The following is a 25,338-nucleotide window of genomic DNA, read 5'->3' on the forward strand; positions in this document are numbered from 1 at the left end:
GAATGAATGACTCCTCCACACCCGGACAGCTCTACCTCACTCCCAGCCAGGGTCACAGAGTTGGGGGGGCAGGGTACTGAGGGTGGCTCAAGACTGAGATTTGAAACGGGAATCAGGCGGCGGTTGGGTGGTCTTTTCCAATAATGTCAATGATGATAATTGATAGGTATTAACTTTGTGTCCACATCAGAACAAGGTGGTGTTCTATTTGTCAAGCACACAGGAAGTCACTACAGAGACCAGAAATTACGGAGGTCTGAGCCGTTTTCCAATGGCAACAGGGCAAGGGACGCCACCTTCCAGCCGGTTGTGTGTCCACAGGCTGAGGTGAGTAGGGCTGCAGGGGAAAGATTCAAGTGAGGGTTTTAAAAGCCCTTTTGTGAGGAGTCCAGCCACGGGAAAATGAGGAATGTTCTAGATCCGTTCTATGATCGCTGAAAGCAGAAAGCCCTGGGTTCAAATCCCAGCTTTCCCTTTTGGTAAATAACCTTCCCATCGTGCAGCCTCCTAGAGGATTCTGTGAGATGATGCAGATGCCTAGTAAGCTAGCATGTGCCTAGTACATAGTAAGCGCTCAGTAAATACTAAGTCATAGGAACAGGAGTTATTATGATTATGGATGGACATGCTGCATGACAGAGGATGGGCCAGAGGGACCTCTTACTCCCATGTCCAGAGCATAGACGTATGGTCGGGATCAAAGGGCACACTGTCCAGATAGGCAGCCCTGCCCTCCCGAGTCAACGGTGACCGGAAATCCATACCAGGTTTTCCCCCTGTCTTTGCAGGAGCTGCTTGAATGAGCCACAGCTTGGACCAGCCGGCGGGGCTGCGCGACCCGCACTGGCCCAAACGAAATGGAAATCGGAACCTGGAGTTTGCGGCCACGGAGCCAGGGACTCCAGACCCAGGTACGCTCGGCCTCGAGGGTGAGCCCCTGGGGGACCTTTAAGCGCCACCGGAAGAAGGCCTCGAACCTAGTCCCATCTGCTAGAGCCCCTAAACATTCTAGGAGCGAAAAAAGGGGCAATATTGGAGCGGTGGAGGATTTGGATCCTTGGCGTCAGTGTAGACAGACGCCACCTCCAACCCCAGCTGCAGAGCCGCTCTGCCCGGGGAATTCTGCTTGTCCCGGGGATTAACGGACGGCGCTGCGGACAGGACACTCGAACTCAGGATGCTGTCCCATATATACGATCTCAGCTGCACACGGGGAACCCTCGGGCGCTCCGCGGCTGTGGGACAGTTCCTAAGGGGTTGCACCTGTGTGTAAGGGTGTATCCAGGCAGCGAAGTGGTTAACCCTGCCAGAAGGGACGAAGGTAGAGGCAGGACTCAGGCGGGGGTAGTCCGGCCAGCAGGACGCCTGGGGAAGGAAGGATGGGGGGCGGGGGGATGAGTGGGAGGATCCTGGGCTAGGGGCGGGGTCTTGCGCAGGAGACAGAAGTCCCGCGTGGCGCTGAGCCAATGGGAGTCGGCGCTGGCCCGGAGGGCGGGGACACACCCCATGCAGGCCACGCCCCTTCCCGCCCTCTTCCAGGGGACCCGACGGCGCGGACCCAGTCTGGCAGCTTGGCCTCTTGCTCTGGCTTTGCCGCAGCGCCTTCCCTTTTCTCAGAAACCCTTCTCCTAACCCAGCCCTGGGATAGACAGGGAAGCCAAGGAAGACTTGAAGAGCCCAAGGCTCCTAGATGGGGCCATATGGGCTGTGTTTGAAGGCAAATGAGCTTTCCAACTCAGGTCTGGTTCTAGCATCATCCAGACGCCTGGAAGTCCTTCCTGCCGTCTGACACTGATTTTTCCTGCTGCACGGTCAGATCAGCCCCTTAGTCTCCATCTTCAAAGACGGTGAATTAGAGTCCAGAATTGGACGGGGTCCTGGGTGAGGGTTTCAATCCTACCCTTCTTTTCCCAAGCTTCAGGCTAGGAATGTAGCCTGAGTCTGGGCCACGTTAGGCTTTATCTAAACTCCTCCAGATTCCCTAGCTCGGGGCTGGGCTCCAAGGAGGCTCAGAAGGAGGAGACCCCAGGCAGGCCTTGGGGTGGAGTTTTGATCAGTTTCCCCTCTGGGGTCAGTTTGGGGGCAACACTGAACCCCGGTATTAACCCTTAGAAGCACACGCCGAGGACAGAAGAGGGCCCTTCTCAGCTTCAGTATCCCCACCCATCTCGCAGGTGGGAGTTCCCGACGCCCGGATTTGTCCCTCCTTCCCCACACTTCACAAGAGTCCTCAGTATCCCGCTCCATGCAGTGGACCCACGCCTCCCGCGCCTGCGCAGCCTGGAAACCAGCATCTTCTAAGGCTGCAAGGAGCTAAAAATCGCTCCCGCCCACCCACAAGCTGGGCTGGACTTGAGGATCGCGCGCGGGCTTGCGGGGGGGGGGGGGTTGTAGTGGAGGGGGGCGGAATGCAGAGTGAGGAAGGAGGCCGCCTAGGCGCCGGTCCAATTAGAGCAGTAGGAAGAATCCTGGTGGCCAGGCAGGTGCATGGAGGTTGCAGGGAGTCCCTATGCCTCAGAAAGGGGCTCCTGGGGTGGTGAGGGGCGAGGCTGCAGCACAAACATGTTTACAGCTGCTCCGGCGCCGGCAGCCTCGAGGGGCGCGAGCCCTGGGGCAATAACTTTGCTCTGCGTCCCCTCACCCTCAGCCTGGCGGGGCGCCAGGGCGATGGCTTCGGCCCCAGCACCCTCCCCTTCCGGTGGTCCAGGCGCCCCTCAGGCTATCCTCGAGGGGGAGGGCTAGGCTGGGCTGCACCCCCTCCGCCAGCTCCCTGGATCCCCAGGCAGCGCCTGAGGGGCGGGGTCCCCAGCGCGGCGGGACGCGCGGCCACCGCGTTCCCCGCGGGGAGCGTCCCGAGGCCGAGGGAGGGGGAGCTGGACCGACCCTGGCGCAAGTTCTCCCGCCCCCTGCCGGGCTCCGCCCCAGGGCGCCGACCCCTCTTCTCCACCCGGGGCCGGGGCCGCCGTGTACCTGCAGCCTCCGGCGGCGGATCAGGCCCGAATCGTCCATGGCGGCGGCGGCGGCGGCGGCGGCTTCGGCCCCGGGGAGGGAGGAGGGAGGAGGGAGGCGGCGGCGGCGGCGGCAGCGGCGGCGGGAGGAGGGAGGAGGGAGGGAGGGAGAAGCCGCGGGGACCGCGGCGGCGGCGGCGGCGGCGGCGGCAGGGGGGGCGCTGGAGGGGGCGGAGCGAAGTTGGGCGGGCCCGGCGCCGTCACTGCGTCTGGGCGCCCAAGCCCGGCCTCGGCCAAGGCTGCCCGCGCTGGGGGGGGAGGGGGCAGGTGCGGGGAGGAGCCTCCAGATGCCCCCGATGGAGTCAAGCTACCAAGAGACCCCTGTCGGGAGAGAGAACCTAGGGGAGCGACATGCTCATGGGTAGACCCCCCCCACACCCAAGAAACACCCCAAGGGAGACATCCTCACTGAGATATATTCCCTCTGCGGACCCCACCCCCACCCCAGCTACCCCTTTAGTGAGACACATTCCCGCGGGGCGATAGTCTCCACGGGGAGGTCTTCTCCAGTCGGGAACTCTCCCCTCACCCTGAAAATCATTCCTAAGACTGATGGCCTCTGGGAGGTGATAATTCCTCTCAAAAGCCCCCTCCTCCAAAAGAAGAGACATTTCTGCAGAGAAAGATGCCCAAGGGTGACATGTTACGTGGGGAGCCTGTTGAAGGTACCCCTAGTGAAAGGCCCCCTAAAAGCTGTATTGTCTGTGGGAAATTGTCCCCACCCATGAGACCCCCCACATCCCAAAGAGATACACTCTTGCAGAGTGACGTTTTCACGGAGGAGACCCGTCCCCACTCCAGAGGCCCCTTCAGAAAAACATCGACACGCGTAGTGTACCGACCCCTTCCCCAGCAGAGCCCCCTCAGGGAACGGGGCAGCCCCTCTGGCGACCCCCCCTCCCTCAGCGTCAGGATTAAGGAGCCAGGCAAGGCTGGGCTGTATTTATAGGAGCGATTAGCTGGTAGTTGGGGAGGGGGGCAGCAGAAGAGATTTTTACAACCCTCCCCGCCGTGTTCCTACAGCTGAGGCCAAACCGCCCATGCTTCCCAGAGTTGGAGTGGAAAGCGTCGGAGACGTCCCCACTTCAAAGCTAGGCACTGGGGGGTAGGGTGGAGAGGGGACTTCCCAAGGGTACCGGTTCCTAACTGGCCGGAAGGCCTTGGAGGGCGCGGTCACTGGACGGGAGCGACCCCTGCCGGCCACCGGGGGCGACGGCGAGGTCTAGGTCCGGTGTTTCCGGGCGCTTGTCTCCTCATCTCTGCGCCTTTGCCTGAGTTCTCTCTGCCGGCCTCTCTCGGCCTTTTTTGCAGGGTCGTGCTGCCACCTCGCTGCGTCCGTTCTTCGCACTTGTCTGTTCAAGGCCCAGACTCCGCTCCTCTCGCCGCTTCGCACGCCGGCGGCCGCGGGAGCTCTCCGTGGTGCTGATCTCGCGTGCTCCTGTCCGCGGTGCTGAAATCTGAGCGCGGGGTCAGCGGCTGAGGTCACGGGACGGGAAAGGCCGGCGGGTGGCACAGCCCAGAGGCTGGACGGATCTGACCCATGACCACCATGGACTACTCCAAGATGGACCGGGGGAAGGCTAGGCGCACTTGGTCTTGGTTGCTGAAGCCTCCAGGACGTTAATGGGTACCCACAGAGGGGCCCGGCGACAGTGCCTCCTGATTCGTTCATTTACTCGACTCGTATTGAGCACCTACTGTGTGCAAAGTCATGTTTTGGGACCTGGAAGTACAGCACTGAAGAGACAGACAAAAACTCTGCACTGGCCTGGGAAGGGAGGGAGAGAGATTTGCAGTGGTGATCGTTGCTCACAAAAACACATATGCACACTCTACAAGCACAAGCACACGCACACACTCTGCAAATATACATACAAACACGAACATCCGCACACACGCTCAGCAAACACAGGCTCACCGTCTCCTAGTCACTCTGCAAACACATACTCTGCAAAACACCCACTCTGCAAATACACACACTTACAAACATAGACTCAGCAAACGCAGACACACACAAACACATGTACACATAAGCTCACACTCTGCAAACACACACACATGCAAACACATACTTAGAAGACAGACATATAACACACAGTCAGCAAATGCGTACACAAATAACACATAAAACACTCAATAAACACAAGCACACATGCATAGTTTCACAGAGAAGCTCAGTTACACACGAACTCTCATCCAACATACAGACACGTTATCCTCCCAACACAACACATGGACACATGGACACACACACACACTTCACATACCCGCTGCAGGGCTGCTTTTCTCATCAGACTCTCCCACTAGAATGTCAGCTCTGTGAACGTTGAGATTTTCATTTCTTGGTCTCTACTGCGTGCCCAGAACCTGGCACACAGTAGGTATTCAATAAATCTTTGTTGAATGAATGAATTGAGGAAATGTTCACAAGGGACACATATTCACAGATGCTGCAGAGGGACACACACACACACATTTCAGATGCAGATACATACCCTCTCCATACATGACAACACCTCTTTGTTCACTCATGGTCAACATTCATGGTCAACCACCTTTATCCATTGACTTATCCACAACATTTTCCCAGAACACCCATCCTGATCCTACATCCCCCGTGCCCACATTTATTATCTGATTCTTACTCAACTGGACACACTTGCCTTGGGACACATTCAGGCCTCCTTACCCAGATTTTGAACACACATCCACACAACCAAGAGACACACATAAACATGCCCTCACACAACAAACACACACATGCAGCTACACAAACACACTGTCATCCAACACACACACACACACACTCACCACACACATACATACAGAGCTTAAGCCACAAGCTCAACATAAAGGCAAACACAAGGATATATACACACCAACCCCTGGTCCACCGCCTTTGGTCTGCTGGAGCAGGGGCAGGGCAGTGGGAAACCCCGCCCCTGCGTCAGGCCACGCCCCTTTTGGCTGCTGCTGTGTCCTGGACTTGACCCTGAGGTGTCCTGAGCAGCACCCTAGACCCCAGTCCAGCTAACAGGTGAGGGGTGGCCCGAGGGGGCAGAGTTGGGGGGGGGAATTGTCTTGTCTCCCCAAACCCCCAGTTTCCCCTGCCCTGGGGCTTTTGGACCCCGGTGAGAGAACCCAAGTCCTGCCACGGCTGAGCTTGGCTCCGAAGGCCCAGCCCTAGGTGGCAGCCCCTAAGCCGATTGTGGGTCAAGAGAAGGTGACCATGATAAGGGCCAGCGGGGATCGAGAGGAGGGAGGAGACTGGGCAGAAGAGAGGGAGGAATTACTGGACTGAAGAGGGAGATTGGAAGAGCTGGGTAGGTCCCCTGAGTTCTGGGGACAGAGGGGGTCACCTGAGAGCCGACAGGGTGAGAGATCTTGCTGGGTGTGAGGGGGGAGGGGGCACTTGGTCCTGGGCACTTGGGGAGGAGGGGACAAGAGTCTGATGGGGGCCTTCTGGGTCAAAGGTAGGCTTTGGTGGTCTCCTGGTATTTGAAGATCCCTGGGCATTCCTTCCTTATCAACTGCCCGTTCTCTGGTCTCCCTAGGCAAAGTCTCCTGGGTGTGCATCAGGAGGGTGCCACCCAGAGCTCCCAAAAAGGGGCTGCCGTACCTCACCCCATACCCTAGCTCACTCTTATCTCAGTTGGACATGGCCTGCAGGGGCCGCACTCGACCTAGGGGCCTGGCCTGGGCCCTGCGACTGACCCTGGCATGGATCCTGCTGGGAGCCTGTGGAAGGAGCCACCCATTCCCAGCTACGTCCCGGAGACATCATGGGCTGGTGGCCGATCTGGGCACAGGCCAGTTGCACCTGGCAGGTGAGCAGTCCAGACCCTGCCTAATCCCCAACACCCAGGAACCCCCACTCCACCACGTCAGTGCTAGAATTTCCTTATGAGAGGGGTTTAGGGGGACAGTAAAAGAGCACAGACCCTGGAGTGAGACTGCCTGTGTTCAAATTCCAACTCTGCCACTTCGTGGCAGTGTGACCCTGAGCAAGTCACTTAACCTCTCTGGGCCTCATGTGGGCCATTAAAAAGGAGGAGAAAGACTAGACCTACCTCATAGCCATGCTGTAAAAAGGTGTATGTAAGTGTATGAGCCCTCTACCACTACCAGGGACATAAGTGATAAGCTGATTATGACGAGCGAGTACTATTACTTGAAGCTGCATTTGCATTCCAAGAAAAGTGTCTTTACTTAAATTTTATGTTTTGGAGGACTGGCATAACTGGGATCTTTCCTGTCCAGACGACCCCCAGGCTTTGGTTCCCCAACCCTACCTGAGGATCCAAGACCCCAGCTCACAGGAGTCCCCTTCTCCACGGCCTTGTTGTCCCTCAGAGATGGACACACCAAAGACATTGGGCCCTGGGATCATCCCAAGGCGCTGTGGGGAGCCGAACCCCGAGTGAGTACAGCACCTCCCACCCCAGCTTTTCCTCTTGTTTTTTGCTCCAGTTGCCCCCGCCAGGGTCCAGAGCCCCCACGCATCCTGACCCATCTGGGTCTCTCTCCCGATGTCCAGGTGCAAATCCTTCCTGGGACACCTCCAAATTGCCCTCCGCAGTCGCTTGCGCCTGCTGCAGTTGGGGGTCCGCCGGGGGCAGCCGCTCTGCGCAGAGCTCTGCGATGCCTGGTAGGAGAGGCGGGGCTCGAGGGCGTGGCCTATGGTTTGGGCGGGGCCGAAGGCGGGATCTGCAGCTGGCTCGTCCTTGTGTTTGAAGGGGCGTGGCCTGCCTCCAATAGGGCCAAGGTCTACAGGATGAGGCCTAGGGTTTAGAGGCTAGGCGGTAAGGGACCGGGGCTGTGGAAGCCCTGGCTTTTAAGATTGACAGTACGTAGGCGTGGCCTTCCATGGACCTGGGTTTTTTTGTAAGGGGCGGGGCCTCTTCATTGAAAAGAGAAGTTAAAAGTGTGGATGGAATGTAAGGGGCTGGCCTGGAATGCAGATGGTCTGAGGTCAGCGGGGATGAGTCCAGTTGTGAAAGGTCCCTGGGTACGTGTGAAGAGCATGGGGCTGGGTAAAATCTGAAGGATGGCGTTTGTAGAGGCGTGGTCCTAATAGGCGGGGCCTGGATCTGGGAAAGGACACACACTGGGCGAAGCCTTGGAGAGCAGGAATCCCACTACAACGCGGCTGTGGGGCCCTTAGCCACCTTCCTCTCTCCACACACCACCTCCAGGTTTGCCACCTGCGAAAGTGCTATCGCCTGCGGCCGCACTTGGCTCCCATTCCCGGAAAAGAAGGGCTGCGAGCCGGACTGCACTATCTATGGGCAGGTGAGCATGGGACAGAGGGCACGGGGAAGAGACTGAGACCTTCCCTTACTATGTCCCGTCTTAACCCGCCTAAGCCCCAGAGTCCGGACTGGCACCCCAAGGCCCCCGCTCCCACCCTTTCCCCTTCCGCAGTCCAACCTCCCTAATGGGACAGGCCTGTAGCCTCCCTAAGGTCCACTGAGTCTCGATTTGCTTTCCCCAAGGGAAGTGTGCTCTAGGCCCATCCACAGGTTCCCCTGGAAGACCCAGAGGCCTGAGTCACCTTCCCCCTTCTGGCCCAGCCTCAATCTGGCTTTCTGCCACCCCGGCCCTGGGAACCCAGTAAGAACCACTCGCTCTCCCCAAGGCCCCGTCCCCACCATGGCCCCGCGCCCAGGCTCCCCGGGGGACTCAGAGGCGGGAATCGCCCGCCGCAAGACCGCGCCCCGGCCCCGGTCTCCACCGGCGGTGGAACTCCCAGACTTTCTTCCCCAAGGCCACGCCCGCGAGCCCGCCCTCTGCCCGCCCCACACGGCCCCGCCCCCAGGATGCTGACTCCGCCCCCTTCTCCAGACTTTCACTGACGGAGCCGACCTTTGCCGCTCGGTTCTGGGCTCCGCGCTGCCGGTGGCAGCTCCGGGCACCGCTCACTGTCTCAACATCTCCATCTCGGGGCTTCCGCGTCCCGGACACGGACGGAGGGCCCGGGACACCGCCTTCCCGCGCCCCCGCCGCCCTCGCACCTGGATCCCGGACGCTGCGGGCAGCGGGAGCGGCAGCGGCAGCGGCGGCGGCGCCTAGAGGGCGCCTGGCCTCGGCTGGGAGCTGGTCCCTCCCCCCCCACCCGCCCACCCCGGCGGCCCTTTAGGACAGCCAGAGCGCCTCTCCTCCCCTCTCGGCCCTCTAGTTCCCAGAGTCCTGCCCCTCTTCCCTGGGGCCCCAGAGACTCGCCCCTCTCCAGATTATGAGGGAAATAACCCACCCAACTCTACTCATTTTCCCCCTCTCCCCACTGAATAAAGTCGCCAACTAGAGCACGTGATGTGGCTGCTTCTCGGGGAAACACGTGGGGAAAGGTAGTTGCCAGAAAGTGATAGGTGTCTCACTTCTAATCCTCAGGTCTTAGAGTTAGCGACTGATTCATACGAGCATGTAAATGATAGATGGCCTACACTCTGGAGCACTAGTCATAACTTGGAATATTCCGGTGTCACAAATAGGGGGGTTCTGCAGGGTCAGAAGAAGGGCTGACCGGCAGATGTGTTCTCCCGCTGTGTGCCACCGGGGCCGCCAAGAAGCCCTCTGACTTGTCTAGACCTCAAGACACCCTTTACGGCCTTCCCCTCTGAGTAAGCAGGCCCAGTGGTGTCTGGCATAAGGCTCCCTTCCTTCCTCCCATTCTCCCTCATCCCAATGCGGGCCCGAAGGCAGTGTGGACTGGACTCAGATTCAGGATTCGGGTTGTAAGCTCTCCTTTTAATTCTTCTCCTTGTCCACAGGCCCTAGGAGAGCCTCAGTTTCCTCTCCTGGAAAATGGGCAATGTCCCTTGTAGTTCTGTTGAGCAGAGGAACATTGATGGCTGCTCCTGTGTACAGGCACTGCGCTGAACTAGACAGATGAGGCCCACTCCCGGCCCTCAGGGAAGACGGAGTAATATAGGTGCCCCACCCAGAGGGAAGCTGAGGGGCCTCTTTCGGCTGCAAGAGACAAACTCAGTTCACAGAATCTTTAGGCAAGATGAGCTTTGGAAATGGCTGTAGCTAGGTTCTTAAATGACATTAGGAATCTCTGTATCTCTTTCTTGGCTATACTCTGGGACATCTCTTCACAGTATAAAGATGGACCAGAACTCTGTGATGCCAGAGGCTAAGATGTGCCCATTTCTTGGAGAACCAGCAAAGCTCCCAGGCCGGCTCTTGTTGATCCGGCCTCATCAGGAGCCCATCAGCGAACCAATCACGTGCCGGGGCTGCTCTGCGCTCACCGGCCTGATCTGGGTTGTGCGCTGGGGCCTGAAGGCCCATCGTGGGGTCAGTTCCATCTGAACATGGACTGAGGATGGGGAGGGGTGGCCCCCCCAAAGGAAAATCAGGGGCCAGAACTAGGAGAAGTGGAGGGGCGCTGGGCAGGGATCAAGATACATCCAGTAGAGACTGCCGGTTAGAACCCCAACTCGGTGGTCTGTCTGCCTGGGCTCACATCCCAGTTCCACAGCGATTCATGCTGCAACTTTGCGCATGTAGCTCAGCGCACTGAGCCTCAGCATCTTCGTCTGTAAAAGGGGAATATTAATTGTTCCTCTCATAGGGGTGCCGGATTAAAGGAATTAAGGCAAGCTGTTCTGCTTATGCATCGCTGTGTAACAAACTCAACTTGGTATTAAATGACATCATTATTATCTTTCCTGGGTCTGGGCCTTCCCTGGGCTCGTTGGGGTGGGTTTTCCTCAAGGTCTCTTGCTCGGCTGCAGACAGTGGCTGGGGCTGGACTCACCTGGAAGGCTTCATCACTCATACATCCTCTTGCCTTGAACCTCAGCGGGGGCCGTCGGCCAGAATCTCTACCCGTGGCCTCTCCCTGTGGCTCGGGCCTCCTCACAGCATGGTGACAGGGTTCCCAAGGCAAGTGTCCCAAGAAAGAGCCAGGTGGATGTTGTCTCACCTTTGACAGCCTAGCCTTGGAAGTCACACAGTGTCACCTCTGCTCTTTATTCACTAGAAGAGTCACTAAGTCAGCTCATATTCAAGGGGAGGTGTCCCAGGCTCACCTCCTAATGGGAGGAATGTCAAATGAAGTGCTTAGAAAGGGCCTGGCCCTTAAACAACACTCAGCAAATACAGACAGCATCCGTCACCATTGTTGTTGATGATGTCATATACTGTGTCACTGTGACAAAGAGGGTGAGCAGGCAGTCAAGGAAGCAAAGTGACATAAACCTGTGAAGGAGCTCCAGGCAGATGGCCAAGCCACAGGGAAGGGCTCCGAGTGGGAGGGCAGGGGACCTCAGGTTCTGCAAACTCCAGCTGCTCAGCGAGCCTGGAGCGGAACTGGGGTCAGATCACAGAGGGCCCTGAACACCAGGTGAAGGCACTTGGACCTCATGAAAAGGGATGTGAGAGCCATGGAAGGTCTGTGCAGGGGAAGCTCCATCAGACCAACATTCTTGGCCACCACGTGCAGGCAGGACAGGGGAGGGGGAGACAGCGGTGAGGGGCGCCAGTGAGGACCATGGGACAGGAGCCAGAAGATGGGCATGGGGATGCAGGAGAGGGATTCGGAGGAATAACCCCCAGGGCTGTCCTGAGAAGAGCGGGAGTGATCATTTGAAAGCTTCAGCAGCACGGGTGGCTGTCAACCTCACGTTCACCAGGACCGGGGGCCTTTGGCAGCACAGGTGGCTGCCAACCTCACATTCACCAGGACCAGGGGCCTTCGGCAGCACGGGTGGCTGTCAACCTCACGTTCACCGGGACCCAGGGTCCTGTGGCAGGCCTCTACACCTCTAACTCCCAGCTGATCTCGATGCTGCCAGGCCGGGGACCCCACTTCAAATAGCTGGGGACCCAGAGACTTTTGTCAGAAGTAACACTTGTGAGTGACAGCTTTCGGGTGCCCGCGTCTGCTCGTCACCAGCTGCAAGAGAAGGGGCCGTTTCTCCTCATCTTGCAAGGCGAGTCCCATCAGCAGTCGTCAGAAGGGCCTCTAATTTTGAGATGTACTGTGATTCTAATAATTCTGAGGAGAAACAGGCAGGTCTGAGATATCCAAATTCACAGCACACAAGAGAAAAAGACAAAGTGGAGTTATAAACAGAATCAGGCCCCGTAAGGTTTGGCAACTGTGATGATAACCCCCGGCCAGGCTGGAAGAGCAGGCGCCCCTTGGGTGGGGACATGTGGAGGCTGCGGCTCCTCCTGGAGGCCCGCCCACACAGGGGCCTTCTTGCAGCCAGGTCCTCTCACCTCCGGGTCTCCACACTTGCTGTTCCCACTGCCTGGAACCCCCTTCACCCTCCTGGTTCCACCCTTCCCCCTTCAGGTCTTGGCTGGTTGGCCCCTCAGGCTCGGCGAGCCCCAGACTGCAGCTGGCCTCCCCACCACCCAATCCCGGGGCCCTCTGACCTCGATGGGAGGTTGGGGACCCTTTCCGGCTGGGTCAGGCCGGTGTCCGGCACAGGGCCCGCACGGAGCAGAAAGGTGCTGTGATGGGCTGAAGTGCATTCCCCTTCCCCAAAGTCATGAACCCCTAACCCCAGGACCTCAGAATGTGATTGCATTTGGAGACAGAACCTTTAAAGAGGTGATCAAGTCAAAACGAGGTCCTCGGTGTGGGCCCTGATTCAGTGACTGGGGTCCTTATAAGAAAAGGAAGTTAGGACACAGACACACAGGGACGACCACGTGAGGACACAGGGAGAAGACGGCGTCTACATGCCCAGGAGAGAGGCCTCAGAAGAAATTAGGTCTGCAGACACCCTGATCTCGGACTCCTAGATTCCAGAACTGCGAGAAAACACCTTTGTTGCTTACACCCCCCCAGACCGGGGTACTCTCCTATGAAAGCCCTAGCAGACTAGTAACATGCTCTAAAAATAATGCTCCCACAATGCCCTGGGCTTGTCATTAGAACATCTATTAAAAAGCAAAAAGCCACTCCCTTTCTTCCTTTCCATTAAAAATCCCACTGTTCAAGTCAAGGTAGGGTCAAGGGTGGGGGACCAGGGAACACAGGGATCTCTCCCTACCCCCAGGTAGCAATTTTTGACTTTTTATCCCTGATATTCCGCTCCCCGTGCCAGGGATTGCTTTGGGTATAGACACATCTTACTTTCAGCCAGGAAGTGACAGGGCAGCTGCTTGGAAATGAGGCCTTTGGAGGTTAGGATGTGATGCCTGGAGCTATGGCAGCTATCTTGGGATCATGAGAAGCAAAAACACAAAAGCTGGCAAAGCAGATGGATTAAAACAACGGTGTCTTTGATGTTGTTGAGCCATCTGACTTCCAAACTTCTTGTGGAGGGAGATAAACATGACCTGCTGCTGGCGAGACTGTGGGGGAAACAAATGCTTACTTACGTTGCTGGTGGGAGTGCCACTCAAGACAAGCCTCCAGGGAGGGGAATTTGGAAATCTCCCTCCAAATGAAAAACCACAGAAACCCGCTAACCCAGCAAGCCCACCTCTGGAAATTTCCCCTACAGACAAAAAAACTGTGCACGACAAATGATGGCACACCCTGGTCATTCCCTGCTGTAGACATTTAACAGCAAGCTGGGCGACAAGTCAATGTCTATAAAGAGGCATTAAATAGACGGCAGGACAGTCACACCATAGTGGACTCGGCAGCTGTAAGGGAGTGAGGAAGGTCTCTGGACACCCACTGGGAGTTACCTCCCAGATGGCTGTGGTGAAAAGAGTAACGTGCACCATCTAGAGTGATAGTTTGTTTCCATTTGTGTAAAAAGAAAACCTCAGGAAACAAAGTATGTGTGTGTGTATTTGTAACACACCAGGCTGTCTCCAGAAGGACCTAGAAGGCATCCACTCTGGTCTTTTGTCCCCCCAAAATCCATGTCGAAATCCTAACCTTCAAAGATGCCGGGGTTAGGGGGTGGGGCCTTTGTGAGGTGGCAAGGTCATGAGCGTGGGACCCTTGTGAGTGGAATCAGTGCCCTTATAAAAGGGACCGCACAGAGATCCCTTGTCCCTTCCACAATGTGAGGACACAGCGAGAAGACAGTCTACGACCTGCAAGAGGGTCCTCACCAGAACCCCACCTCGCTGGCACCCTGATCTTGGACTTTCAGCCTCCAGAACTGCAATAGAGTCGTGCCCCGCATAATGATGTTTCCGTGGACACCGGACCGCAGGCAGGACGGCAGTCCCGCAGGACTCGCAGCACGCCGCCCAGGTGTGTAGCAGGCTATGCCGTCCCGGCTTGCGTGAGCACACTCTGCAAAGCTCGCACAGCGACATCGCCTAAGACGCAATCCTCAGAACGTGCCCCCGTCATTACCCAACACACGGCTGTAAACATCTGCTGCCTTGGAGCCGCCCAGTCTGCGGTACTGGGTTGCAGCAGCAACAAATCAATCGACAGGGCCCATCCTATTCGGGTCCCAAAAGCCAGGAGCTGGGCCCAGCCCCAGAGCACACCCGCCCCGTCTCCACACCAAAGCACAGCCCCACACTGGGCCTTCCTTCAACAATTTTAATCACAAACTCGGGAGGGGGCGGGCAAGGGGGCAGACAGGCCGGCTCCTAGAGAGTGGCGGCCGGCGCCAGGCCGCGCTCCTGGAAGTACCGGTGGGGCAGCCGGGTGCGCGATCGGAGGCCTTCATCGAAATAGGCCGTGATCCTCCCAACTCCCTCCTGATCCTCTGCCACCGAGTCGTCCCTGTGGGAGAGAGGGGGTGACACTGGCCACTTCTGGGGGGCCGGGGAGGCCCTCAGGCAGGGCTGAGTCCCGGCCTCCCTCTCTCCTTCCCCACAGCACCTCTGGGACACCCACCAGACAACGTCTTCCGCCTCCTTCTCCAGGATGCTCTGGGCCGTGCGCCAGCTGAACCGGACAAACTGGGGGAAGCCGAACACGGGCTCCACGTGCCTCCTCAACCACGCTTTCGTCTTGGGATCTGGGTGGGGTGGGGCAGCTTTGGAGACAGTCCCTGAACCCTGCCATGAGGCCCCAGCTCCTCAGCCTGGCCTGAGGTCCTGCCCCCTCATCTCGGGCCTCTTCCCAGTGTCTGAGACATCATCCTGCCTCAGGACCTTCGCATAGACAGCTCCCCCAGACTCTTCACCTGGCCAAGAGATGCTCAAGTTACAGTTTAGGGAGACTGCCTCTGAGACATCTCCCCACCCCCCAGGCCCACAGCTACTAAAGCAGCATGTGAGGACCATCAGGTTAATGCCCGTCTCCCCCACATAACCACGAACTCAGTGGGGAGAGGAAGTCCTTGTTTTTCTCACTCCCGGCTATGTCCCCAGGGCTCAGCCCTGCATGGCACGCACCGGGTGCTCAGCAAGCACTGAACGTTGCCCAGACCACCTTTGGCCTGCACCTGGTGTCCTCACTTTGGCCTCATCTCTGTTCCAATCACAGACCTGTGTCACCTCACTCAAGGGCCAGTCCCTCCCTGCGCCTCAGAAGGACCAGAGGGTTCCCTGAACCCAGCCACCGAATCATTGCATCTGCCATGTGTGTGTGGGGGGGGGGCTGGGGGGACATGATCATCCCCACTGCACAGACAAGGAGCCTGAGCCTCATAATGGGGAGAAAACAAGATTGAAGCTAGCGCCACTGGACACGAGCCAGCTCCTTTCCCCTCCGCAAAGGGACAGCCGCCCACCTTCCCTGGACGCTCCAGAGCCAGCAGGGTCGGGGGAGGGAGACAGGAGGAGGGAGCCTGAGCTGGGATCCAGCTCCGCCGCCCAGCCCACCGGTGGGAACCAAGGGCCCTGCCTGGGTCTCAGCCTCGGCCTCTTCCGCCGGGGAGCGCAGGAAGCAGAACTCAGAAAACCGTGGAAGTGTGCTCAGGCTGCCTCGGCAGTGTTATCGCCACAGTTGCTGTTGCAGGGCCGCTTGAGGCAGCCGGCAGCCATCTGCTCACCGTTGGGGTAGCCGGAGCCATAATCAGTGTCCGAGTCCTGTAGCTTTTCCACAAACTTCCAGTTCTTCACAGCCTGGTCTCGGGCCACCTGCAAGTGAGATCAGCACTGGGGATCGCCTCCAGTCAGCCACACCTGCCCCGTGCCCGGAGGGATGCTGGGAGCCGGCCACGGCCGGTGGGGGGCTGACCTTAGCACAGATGCTGGCGGCGCTGACCACGGGGTAGAGCGAGTCTGCCTTGGCCTTGACCGTCACCTCAATGCCGGGAAAGCGCTGCTGCAGCCGCTGCTGGTATGTCTCTGGCATCCCCACGGTGTCCACAAACACCTGCCGCGGTGACAGAAATGTATTCACTCAATGAACATCCAGAAAAACTGCAAACACAGCTTCACAGTCTCCGCCCTTGCTGTTCCTGCTGCCTAGAATATTCTTCTCAGCAAGTTTCAGGCTGCATGCTTCCACGGGGGTCTCAGCTCAAGCATCACTTCCCAAAGAGCCTTCTCTGGTCATGCTGCAGCCATTCTACATTTATTGAGCACCGACTGTGTACCATGGGCTGCTCCAGGTGCCAGGGACATGGCAGTAAACACACCAGACAAAAATTTCTCTCCTCCTAGAGGGGACACTTGGGGAGGGCCCACAGACAGGAAACACAGTACATAATAAAGAATACGGGAGAGTCAGAAAAAATACAATTTTAAACAGAAGTGGGAGAGGTTTCCGGAAGGTCACTCTGAGGTGGTGACATTTGAATAAAGGCCTAAAGGAGATAAAGGAAGGAGCAACGCAGAGATCTGCAAAAGAGTGTTCTAGGCAGAGGGAACAGCAAGTGCAAAGGCCCTGAGGTAGGACCATGTCAAGGATGCTGGACAGCAGTACAGAGGCCCAATGGCTGGAGCAGAGAGATGAGGTCAGGGAGGCGCCAGGAAGGGTGATCTCCGTAAGCACTTATTGTTCTCAGAAATCACCTTTATTTGCTTACCAGCTGACCATCATCTCCCCTGACTGGGCCATGACCCTGAGAACAGGGCCCTTGTCTGTCTGCTCCAGTACTGCATGGGCAGCTCCACATTCTAGTCCTGGACTTCAGCCACCTCCTCAGCAAGGCCTCCCTTGTTCCATTCCCCATCTCAAGCGTATTTGTCCTCGCTGTTCTCTCAGAACAGCCCATTCTTTGCTTCAGAGCCCTCGATGTAATGCCAACTTATATTTCTGGTAATTTAATCTCATTCTCCTCCACTTGCCTGTGAATTTTCCTGATTTAATTTCCACTGTGATCAGAAAATTAAATGTCGAGATTTACATTTCCAAAGGACGACTGTCTGCTGCTGCATAGGGAGCAGACCAGAAGGGAGGGGCGGGAGGGGGGGGGACCAGGGAGGAGGATGGGGCAGCCATCCGGGAGGGAGGGTGCCCTCGCCGAGAACACAGGCTGGGGGAAGGTGGACAGATGAGGGATATATTCTGGACGTTGAACCTTTAGGATATAGAGACAGATCAGATGGGGGTGGGGCTAGGGGGCTCTACCACGGTCCTCAGTGGGGCACACATTCAGGGTGGGAAAGCAGTAGGAAGGCAACAGCAGCGACAAAGGTTCCCCAGGTACTCCAGATATGTCTGGCGCTGAACCGCCTACTGCACTTTTATACCATTTTATCCCGAGCTGATCAAATGAGGGCAACCCAACAGCTCACCTGGGCGACTTTCACACCCTGGTCCAAAGCATACTGCACCAGCCCAGCGGCCGTATCATGGGACAGAGAGTTCAGATTGTACTTGACCCTGCGGTGGGGACAGAGCCCAGTGAACCCCGTTCCAGCTACCCAGCCCTTCCAGCAGACGCTGGCTGCCCCTCCGCCCCGACCCCTCGCGGGACCCCTCACCGCCCAAGCATGCTGGTAGAGATGAGGTTTGGAGACAGCACGTCCAGTGCCCAGCCCACAAAGTCCCCGTCCTCCTTCATTCTCGCAAAGAGCCTGTCCCGCTCGCTCTCCGACAGGGTCTTTGAGTCTGGGAAGAGGGTTGGGAGAGAAGGGGAGCTGCTGGTTCTCCCAGTTCCTGCTTCCCCTCGTCCCTGCACATGCCCAGGCATACGCTCCCCAGGCGTCCACCTCGGGCTCACCTGCCACTTTCAGGGCCTCCAGATCTGCCAGGCGGGACAGGGGGCAATAACAGATGGCGTAGACCATGGGGCCTGGGAAAGCGGAGGTGCAACCAGTGAGCCCGTGAAAGCCGCCATCCCTGTTCCGTCATCACCGCTTTTTTCGGTGCCATCACCCATGGCACGGCCATTCCCAGTAGCACCCCCGTCCCCGGGTCCGGTGCAATCCCGGCTCCGGTTTGAGGGCAACTTGCATCCCCCTGAGCCCGCCCCTCCCCCACGCCGGCCCCGGGGGCGTACCCAGCACCGGGCCCCGGCCCGCCTCATCGACACCCAGGGCGCAGGGCTGTTTGCGGCACACCGCGGGCACAGGCGAGTTCAGGCGGCAGCGGCCCGTATTGTCCCTCTCCAGCTCGCTGAGATCCATGTCGCCTCGGCCGCAGAAACCAGGTCCGCAGGTGCTGGTCTCGGCGCGCGTTTTCCGCGGGCCCCGCAGCGGCGCTCGCTCCCGACCAATCGGCGCAGGACACGCCCCGCCGCAGACGTCGGCGCGCAGCAGACGCCGCTGCCGCGCAGCTCGCTGGAAATTGTAGTTCCCGAGGCGGACGGCCAAGCTCCGCTGTTGGGGAACCGGGTGGGCGGGGTCGCTTTCCGAGCTCCGCCGCGGGGCCTCTGCAGCCCCGCACGCTGGGGCTGGTGGGAGGAGAGGAAAATAAAGAGGAGGCTGAGGCGGGCATTGCAGGACCCGGCCTACTCAGGGCCTAGAAGGTCAAATACCACTCTCCTCCCAGAATACGGGTCTCCGCATCACGGAGTCCCCGTCGCCCACGTGCATTCAGGCCCCGCCACTGCACACAGTCTAAGCCCCCTGGACTAGGTATCCCCGCCCCCACTGGACTCAGGCCTTTGGACTTGAGGTCCACAAACCCCCTCTCTCTCTCGGTACCTCACCCAGATCCCCCCCGGACCGCCCCCCCACCCCATCCCCTCACTCTGCTTCCTACCCTCTCTCATTGGGGCTAAGCCTCCCCTACCCCTGATTCGAGACCCCAGACTTAACAGATCCTGCTGCCCCAGACAGGCTCATTTCCCCCAACTCAGGGTTCATGTCCCCCTCCCCCATCACGCCTCCCGGATCTGTTCACCCCTCCGACCTCACCTCTCCTTCTAACTCTCTAGTCTCAGGGGGCTCGTGTCCTCGGGCTGTGGGTCCCAGGCCCACACCAGGCTCATGCCCCTGCCTTCCTCAGGGTCACAGCTCCTCCATCTCCGTCTCCCCCTCCCCGCCCCCATCACCTTTCTTCCTTCCTCCCGGATATCAGCGGGCTCACATCTCCTGACCCAGCTCTCCCCTCCCCCACCACCCTCAAGCCCCAGACTCAGGGCCCCAGGTCTCCCTTCCTCTCCTCCCTCCCACCCTGGGGACTCGCGGCCCCGGGCTTGCCAGCCCGCCCCGGCGGGGCCTCCTCTGCGCCCGTCTCTCACCCAGGCTCAGGGCCTCCAGTCGCAGTCTGTCGGCTTGCAGGATGAACAATCTCGTTGCCCGCAGGGCCGCACCTGCACCAGGTTCTCGCGGTCCATGAACACCAGGCCCAGCGCTGCCCCCAGCACCTCGCGGCTGCGCTCCTGCTTGCCCACGTCACACAAACAGCGCCACTTTCCCCACGGGCCAAAGATGGAGTTCTCCACCTCTAGGGATGGAGGGCCAGGTAGGGGGGGTCGACCCCTGTGTCCTCCTCTAGGGAGGGAGGAAGATAATAAAGACACTGACAAATAACAACAGCGCCTGTATGCTGAGCTCTGCTTCTGTTTCAGGCACCCCACCATGGATTATCTCATTTAACCTTCCCATCATTCCTGCGTGGGGAAACGGACACCTAGAAAGAGAAAACCACCCTTCTGCGCTCACACATCTGGCGAGCGACCCGAGGGACTGCAAACTGACACATCGCACGCACCTGTGCCAGCCTGCCCAGTGGGAGTGTGGTACCACACCCTTGGTCCACACCATCTGAAGCTGACTCCTGTTTGGGGCCGTGATCATGTGCCTGTCCAGCCAGCGGGCAGAGTGCCAGCTGACCAGCAGGGCTGCCAGGTGGTAAATCAGATGACATAATTGGCATAATGAGGGTATTTACAGCCCCTAGCGATGGGCTAGCACAGAGAACAGCAACAATTACTACGATCACATTTCAAGCAGCTACAACTTATCTGGAGCGCTTATCCAATGCCCTTTACAAGGTTCTTTCGCTGACTCCCCCCAACACTCCTATGACACAGGTCTCAACCCAGCTCTGCGGCTCCCAAGCCTGACACCTCGTGCCCTGGCCAAGCCTCCCCGAGACAACACTAGCCGCTCTCCAACCCTCTTTCAGTCCTTCTCGCCTTGGTACCTGCTGTTCCCACTCCTTGCCACACTTTTCCCGGTAAATCTTTGCATTTTTGGCTTTTGCTTGTCATTCGGGCTGCACTGGTCATCTGTCTTTTTCAGCCAAACCTTCTCTGACTTCAGAAATTTACCTACGCATGCGTTTATGGGTGTGTCTGCTCCCGTGTTTCTTGCCTTTGCCCCTGTCCCCTCTCCACGGGTAAGCTGTTTTCAGGCAGTCTCGACTTCAGTTTACCGGTAAGGAAACTGAGCCTCAGAGAAAAGAAATCAGCTCAAGGGGTGCCGCCAGGGCACAGCTGCGCGGAGAGTCCAAGTCCCCAGAGGAGGGTCTGTTTGCAGCCAGCTGGCAGAGTGGGGCAACGGGCACCTTTCTGCACCGTCACACCCGCGGCCTGCGGTTACCTTTCTCCCGATGCTGCAACCGCAGCTGCTCCCAGGTGTCTCCTTCGCCCTGCTCGCCAAAGTAATGGTAGTCGGGGGAGACCTGGGCAGGGGTGGCCAGCAGCAGGAGCATCAGAAGCGGCAGCAGCAGCGCTGCCGGGCTCCGGGCCATGCCGGCCTCCAACCGACGCCGGCGCGCTCGGGGAGCAGCCCGCGCGGGGTCGGGGCTGCCGCGCCCGCGCTCCCCGCGGATGGGGGGCGCGGGGCTGGGGCCGCGGCTGCGCGCTCCCCCGCCGCCCGCGGGCGCGTGGGCCGGGCCGGCCCAGCTCCCCCTCCCCTGCGGCGGCAGTGGACCCAACCGCTCGGCTCGCCCGCCCACCCCCCGCCCTGCGCGTCACGGTTCGGGCGGCGCATAAAAGGCTCGGAGGCCTGGGGCGCACTTGGCGCTGAGAACGCGAGTCCAGGCGTGAGCGAGTCCGTGCGTCCCGCCCTTGCCCACGCAGGTATGCACGCCCGGGCTGCACGGGCCCGGGGGCCTCGGAGCGCTCCGGCCCTCTGCAGACCTCGGCGCTGGCCGCCTTTGTTTTCTGCCCGCCACAGTGGCCGCCTTTGTCCTTGCGGGGGAGACCGAGGCCGCAGCCTTGGAGTGCAGGCCGCATCGCCGGGTTCTCCGCCCCCTGCTCCCGGGGTCCCCTCCCCGGGGTCGAAGGGGGCTTGCGCCACCGCGCTTGGGCCCACACGCTCAGGGGGCCCTGCGGCCGCTGCCGGACAGCTCGCGCTCCGGCAGGGGGTGGGGGGGGGCGGGTCTCCTGCAGCCTCGAGGCCGCGCAGAGCCGGTCCTGGGGAGGGTGCGGGGCACTGCTGCTGCCTGCGCCGCGCGGCCTCGGTCACCGGGCCCAGCGCGCTGCGTGACCTTGGGGAGGGAGGACAAAGGGTCTTCCCGGGCGCACTGACCGGGCGGGGGTCTCAGCTTTCAGCCATGGCCTGCGGCAACGCGCACATTGGAAAGCCCGCACCAGACTTCCATGCCACCGCGGTAGTGGAGGGCGCCTTCAGGGAGGTGAAGCTTTCCGACTACACAGGTGAGGGCGGCCTGGAGGGGGCCCGGATTGGGGGAAGGCAGGCTTTGGAGGTCTAACTCCTCGTCTATGGTCCCCCCGCCCCCAGGGAAATATGTGGTCCTGTTTTTCTACCCGCTGGACTTCACCTTCGTGTGCCCCACGGAGATCATCGCTTTCAGCGAGCATGCTGAGGACTTCCGCAAGCTGGGCTGCGAGGTGCTGGGGGTCTCTGTCGACTCTCAGTTCACCCACCTGGCTTGGTATGAGCGGGGACCAGCTGGGGGGCGCGGGTTGAGCCTCCACCTCTGTGGGGTACAGGGCGAGCTGTGTGGTGCCTCTCTCTCCCATCTTGGAAATTATGATGACAGTAATTAGCATTTGGAAACTAGTTGCTATGTAGAGAGTTGCAGGTGCTTATCTCACTTTAGGCAACCCAGCCTCCCTCCCAAAAACTATTTCAAGAAGGTGGAAACTCCAGTTCAAGAGTGCGAAGGGCTGGGCCCCAGGACGCAGAGCCAGAGAAGGAGATGGGGACTCTGAGGCACGCTCTCTGCCCCAAGATGCTGGAGTCCACCAGCACATGTGAAGCCACTTGGCTGGAGCATTAGCTTAGTCGTTGCAGCTGCAGGAAACAGCCACTTCAGGGTGGGGGGGGGGGGGCTCCCAGGGCCTCCCTCTAAAGCCCCTTTATCGCTCGCCTCCAGCACCCCCTCTCCAGCCCTTATCACCCCCAGGCCCACAAGGCGAGGACCCTGCTGTGCCGGGCATCTTGAGGTCCTAGCCCTGTCTCCCCCACCCCCAGGATCAACACCCCCCGGAAGGAGGGAGGCTTGGGCCCCCTGAACATCCCCCTGCTGGCCGATGTAACCAGAAGCTTGTCCCACGATTATGGCGTGCTGAAAGAAGACGAAGGCATCGCCTACAGGTACTGTGGGCCCTCAGGGGGAGGGGACTACTCTTGGATGATGCCCTCCCTGCCCCCAACTCTGGCTGGCGGCAGGAGCTCCCAGCTCCTCACCGTGAACCCCAATCTCTTCAGGGGCCTCTTCATCATCGACGGCAAGGGTGTCCTTCGCCAGATCACTGTCAATGACCTGCCTGTGGGGCGCTCTGTGGACGAGGCTCTGCGGCTGGTCCAGGCCTTCCAGTACACGGACGAACACGGGGAAGGTGAGCAGACACGCAGTCACGTGTTCACACATGGGGACACACTCAGCCCCTCTGTCATATTGTTATCCAGACATTCACTGCCTGCTCTAGCACCTGTGTGGGATGGATGTGGGGGCCCCAAAGAAGAGTCAGCACAGGGTCTTGTCTGCAGGAAGTATCTAGTCTGGTGGGGTAGCTCCCTAATACAAGGAGTGGGGGGGAGGGGGGTGGAAGGTAAGAGGTCTGTAGAAGGTATTTGAGAAGGTGTATACCAAGCAGGCTTGAATCATGTTAATTGGACCAGAGTCCCTTCTCATGTGTACACAGCCTGACCATGGGTCCTTGAAGTCCAGTGGATCTGGGGCTGAGGGAGAAGGATGGGATTAAAAGGGCAAGAAGAAATAAAAATGTCAGCCAGAAAAGCCTGCAGCCGGGCTCGGAGGGCTTCTTTTAGCATTCTGTGTGGTCTTGGGCCTTGACCCCTTGGCTCTGGGTTTTTTCTTCTGCAACCTAGGCTCTCCTTTGCCTGTTTGGCCCTCATTACTGCCCCGCCTTGACTATGGGGCTCCAGCCTCACAAGTGCATCCCTGTGTCTTCCCACAGTCTGTCCCGCTGGCTGGAAGCCAGGCAGTGACACGATCAAGCCCAACGTGGACGACAGCAAGGAATATTTCTCCAAACATAACTAGGCTGGCAGTCGGGTGGCAAGCTTGGGCTCTCGGCCCCTCCCTGTGCTGACCCGGGAAAGGCCAGACCTGCACCCTCAAACTCCATAGTTGTCCACCCTGGAGGGCTAGGCCGAGGCCTTCTCATGCTCCCAGCTGAGAGCTGCTGAATAGTGACTCCTCCCTGGAGCCCCCGTAGCCGGGCACAGGCCTAGAGGTGACCAATAAAGTAGTAGGGACAGATGTGCGTCTGTTGGTGTGGTCTGTCCTGGCGTCTCCGTGTCCTCCCCCTTCTCCGGGCACTGGCCTGGGAAACGGACGGTGTAGTTACTTATCTCCACCACAAGGTGGCAGCCTGACCGCATGCTCACTGTTTACTCTCCTTTCTCCTTGGCCCTGAGGGCGGCTTGGGGCTGCTGTTTGCCCCTTGCAGGGAGCAAGTCCCAGGATGCCCAACATCCTGAAACCTAGCCATACTAGGCAGCGCCTATCCCTTGCTATCAGCCAGCCTGGGTTCAAATACCAATTAAGAGCCGCGATCTCCCCCGGGTTTCTCCAACAGTAAAATAGGAATAAAGACAACCGAGCCACACCACCATCCACATGAAAAGAGAAAGTATGCAAAGCTCAGCGCCCAGGTAATGGTTCTTAGGACTGGTCCCTGGGACTGGAAGGAGAGCGTGGGGACCCAGTCCTGAGAGCAGAACCAAGAGTGGGAGCTTGTGCTACATGCTGCCAGCTCTGCCCCACGCCAGGCTGGAAGGGCTCTAGAAGTGCAGTTGGATGCGGTGAGTGTTTAGGCAAGGTGGTTCTGCCACTCGGAGCCTCCATTACCTTCCACAGAACAAGACTGACAGGCTCATTTAACCCATAGACCCATTATTAATATCGTTATCCAGGCTAATACCCTGCGAGGTCACTCGTTTTGACCTTTGAATTTTATCTACATTCCTCCCCAAGGCCCGGTGTGGTCTTCCTGACCTCATCTCCTCCCTCCTGGTTCACTCCCTGCCAGGCACACTGGCCTCTTGCTGTTCTTTAACTGGCTGATCTTGCTCTGGCCACAGGAATTTTGCATGTGCCATTCCCTCTGCCCAGAACGCTGTTACCCAGGATTTTCTTAGGGCCCGGCTTCTTCAAATCTGCCGGAAAATCGCCTCATTAAAGGTCCAGCAGCCCCAATCTATCCTCCAAAGCAGCTCACCTCCTCTGCCCCATCACTGCCACCTTGACCTGTTTTTTCTCTTCCTAACACTTACCAGCACCTCCCCATCGTGTTTGTTTGTTTATCGTCTGTCTGCCATGGTCCAGGCCAGGTCTCCAGGGCCGGGCTGTTGAGGATGTATTTTATAAACGAATTAATGAAGTGTCTGTGCCGCCCACCCCGCCCCTGTGGCCTGGTTACTCTGCCGGTATTTTTCTCCGCTGCTCTAGGGGCTTCCAGCTCTGAACACCGCCAGACCCCTCCGGGCGCACCAGCCACCTCCCACCCGGGCCAGCGGCGGGGCAGGGAGCCCCGCGCGAGGGCGGCGGCGGCGCCCGGCGGCCCAGCAGCCGCCCCGGCAGGACCAGACCTGGCAGTCGCCCCGCTCCCGGCCTGGCACCCGGGAGGGGAAACTGGCAGGCGGGCGCCGCCCTTCCTGGCGGGGGTGGGGGGACCGCGGCGGCAACGACGCGCAGGCAGCAGCAACCCCCCGCCCG

The 25,338-nt window shown here is 59.0% G+C and overlaps 3 protein-coding genes across 5 annotated transcripts; 2 read left to right on the forward strand and 1 right to left on the reverse strand.

The window, feature by feature from the left end:
• The first annotated feature begins 6,666 nt into the window (after positions 1–6,666).
• RTBDN (retbindin) lies at positions 6,667–9,080 on the forward strand. Its single transcript, XM_046638283.1, has 5 exons — positions 6,667–6,835; positions 7,362–7,428; positions 7,546–7,656; positions 8,204–8,300; positions 8,853–9,080. The coding sequence occupies exons 1-5, from the start codon at positions 6,667–6,669 to the stop codon at positions 9,078–9,080; spliced, it is 672 nt and encodes a 223-aa protein (XP_046494239.1).
• Positions 9,081–14,465: 5,385 nt separating this feature from the next.
• RNASEH2A (ribonuclease H2 subunit A) lies at positions 14,466–21,070 on the reverse strand. Of its 2 annotated transcripts, none has more exons than XM_046685684.1 (10): positions 20,784–21,070; positions 19,478–19,730; positions 18,293–18,685; positions 18,014–18,085; positions 17,775–17,901; positions 17,586–17,673; positions 16,081–16,218; positions 15,893–15,980; positions 14,791–14,914; positions 14,466–14,676 (listed from the first exon to the last, which is right to left on the reverse strand). In XM_046685684.1, the coding sequence occupies exons 3-10, from the start codon at positions 18,417–18,419 to the stop codon at positions 14,541–14,543; spliced, it is 900 nt and encodes a 299-aa protein (XP_046541640.1). In that variant the 5' UTR covers positions 18,420–18,685; positions 19,478–19,730; positions 20,784–21,070; the 3' UTR covers positions 14,466–14,540. The 2 variants fall into 2 exon arrangements, with proteins under 2 accessions (XP_046541640.1, XP_046541641.1); XM_046685685.1 differs by lacking the exon at positions 20,784–21,070 and adding an exon at positions 20,513–20,599.
• Positions 20,597–23,880, forward strand: PRDX2 (peroxiredoxin 2). 2 transcript variants are annotated; one of them, XM_046685688.1, is made up of 6 exons: positions 20,597–20,618; positions 21,733–21,844; positions 21,930–22,083; positions 22,626–22,748; positions 22,863–22,993; positions 23,576–23,880. In XM_046685688.1, exons 2-6 carry the CDS (start codon positions 21,742–21,744, stop codon positions 23,659–23,661), a joined length of 597 nt encoding a protein of 198 aa, XP_046541644.1. In that variant the 5' UTR covers positions 20,597–20,618; positions 21,733–21,741; the 3' UTR covers positions 23,662–23,880. The 2 variants fall into 2 exon arrangements, with proteins under 2 accessions (XP_046541644.1, XP_046541642.1); XM_046685686.1 differs by lacking the exon at positions 20,597–20,618 and adding an exon at positions 21,129–21,265.
• Positions 23,881–25,338: the final 1,458 nt, after the last annotated feature.

The sequence above is a fragment of the Equus quagga genome, chromosome 14 (assembly GCF_021613505.1).
Source record: "Equus quagga isolate Etosha38 chromosome 14, UCLA_HA_Equagga_1.0, whole genome shotgun sequence".
Lineage (NCBI taxonomy): Eukaryota > Metazoa > Chordata > Mammalia > Perissodactyla > Equidae > Equus > Equus quagga.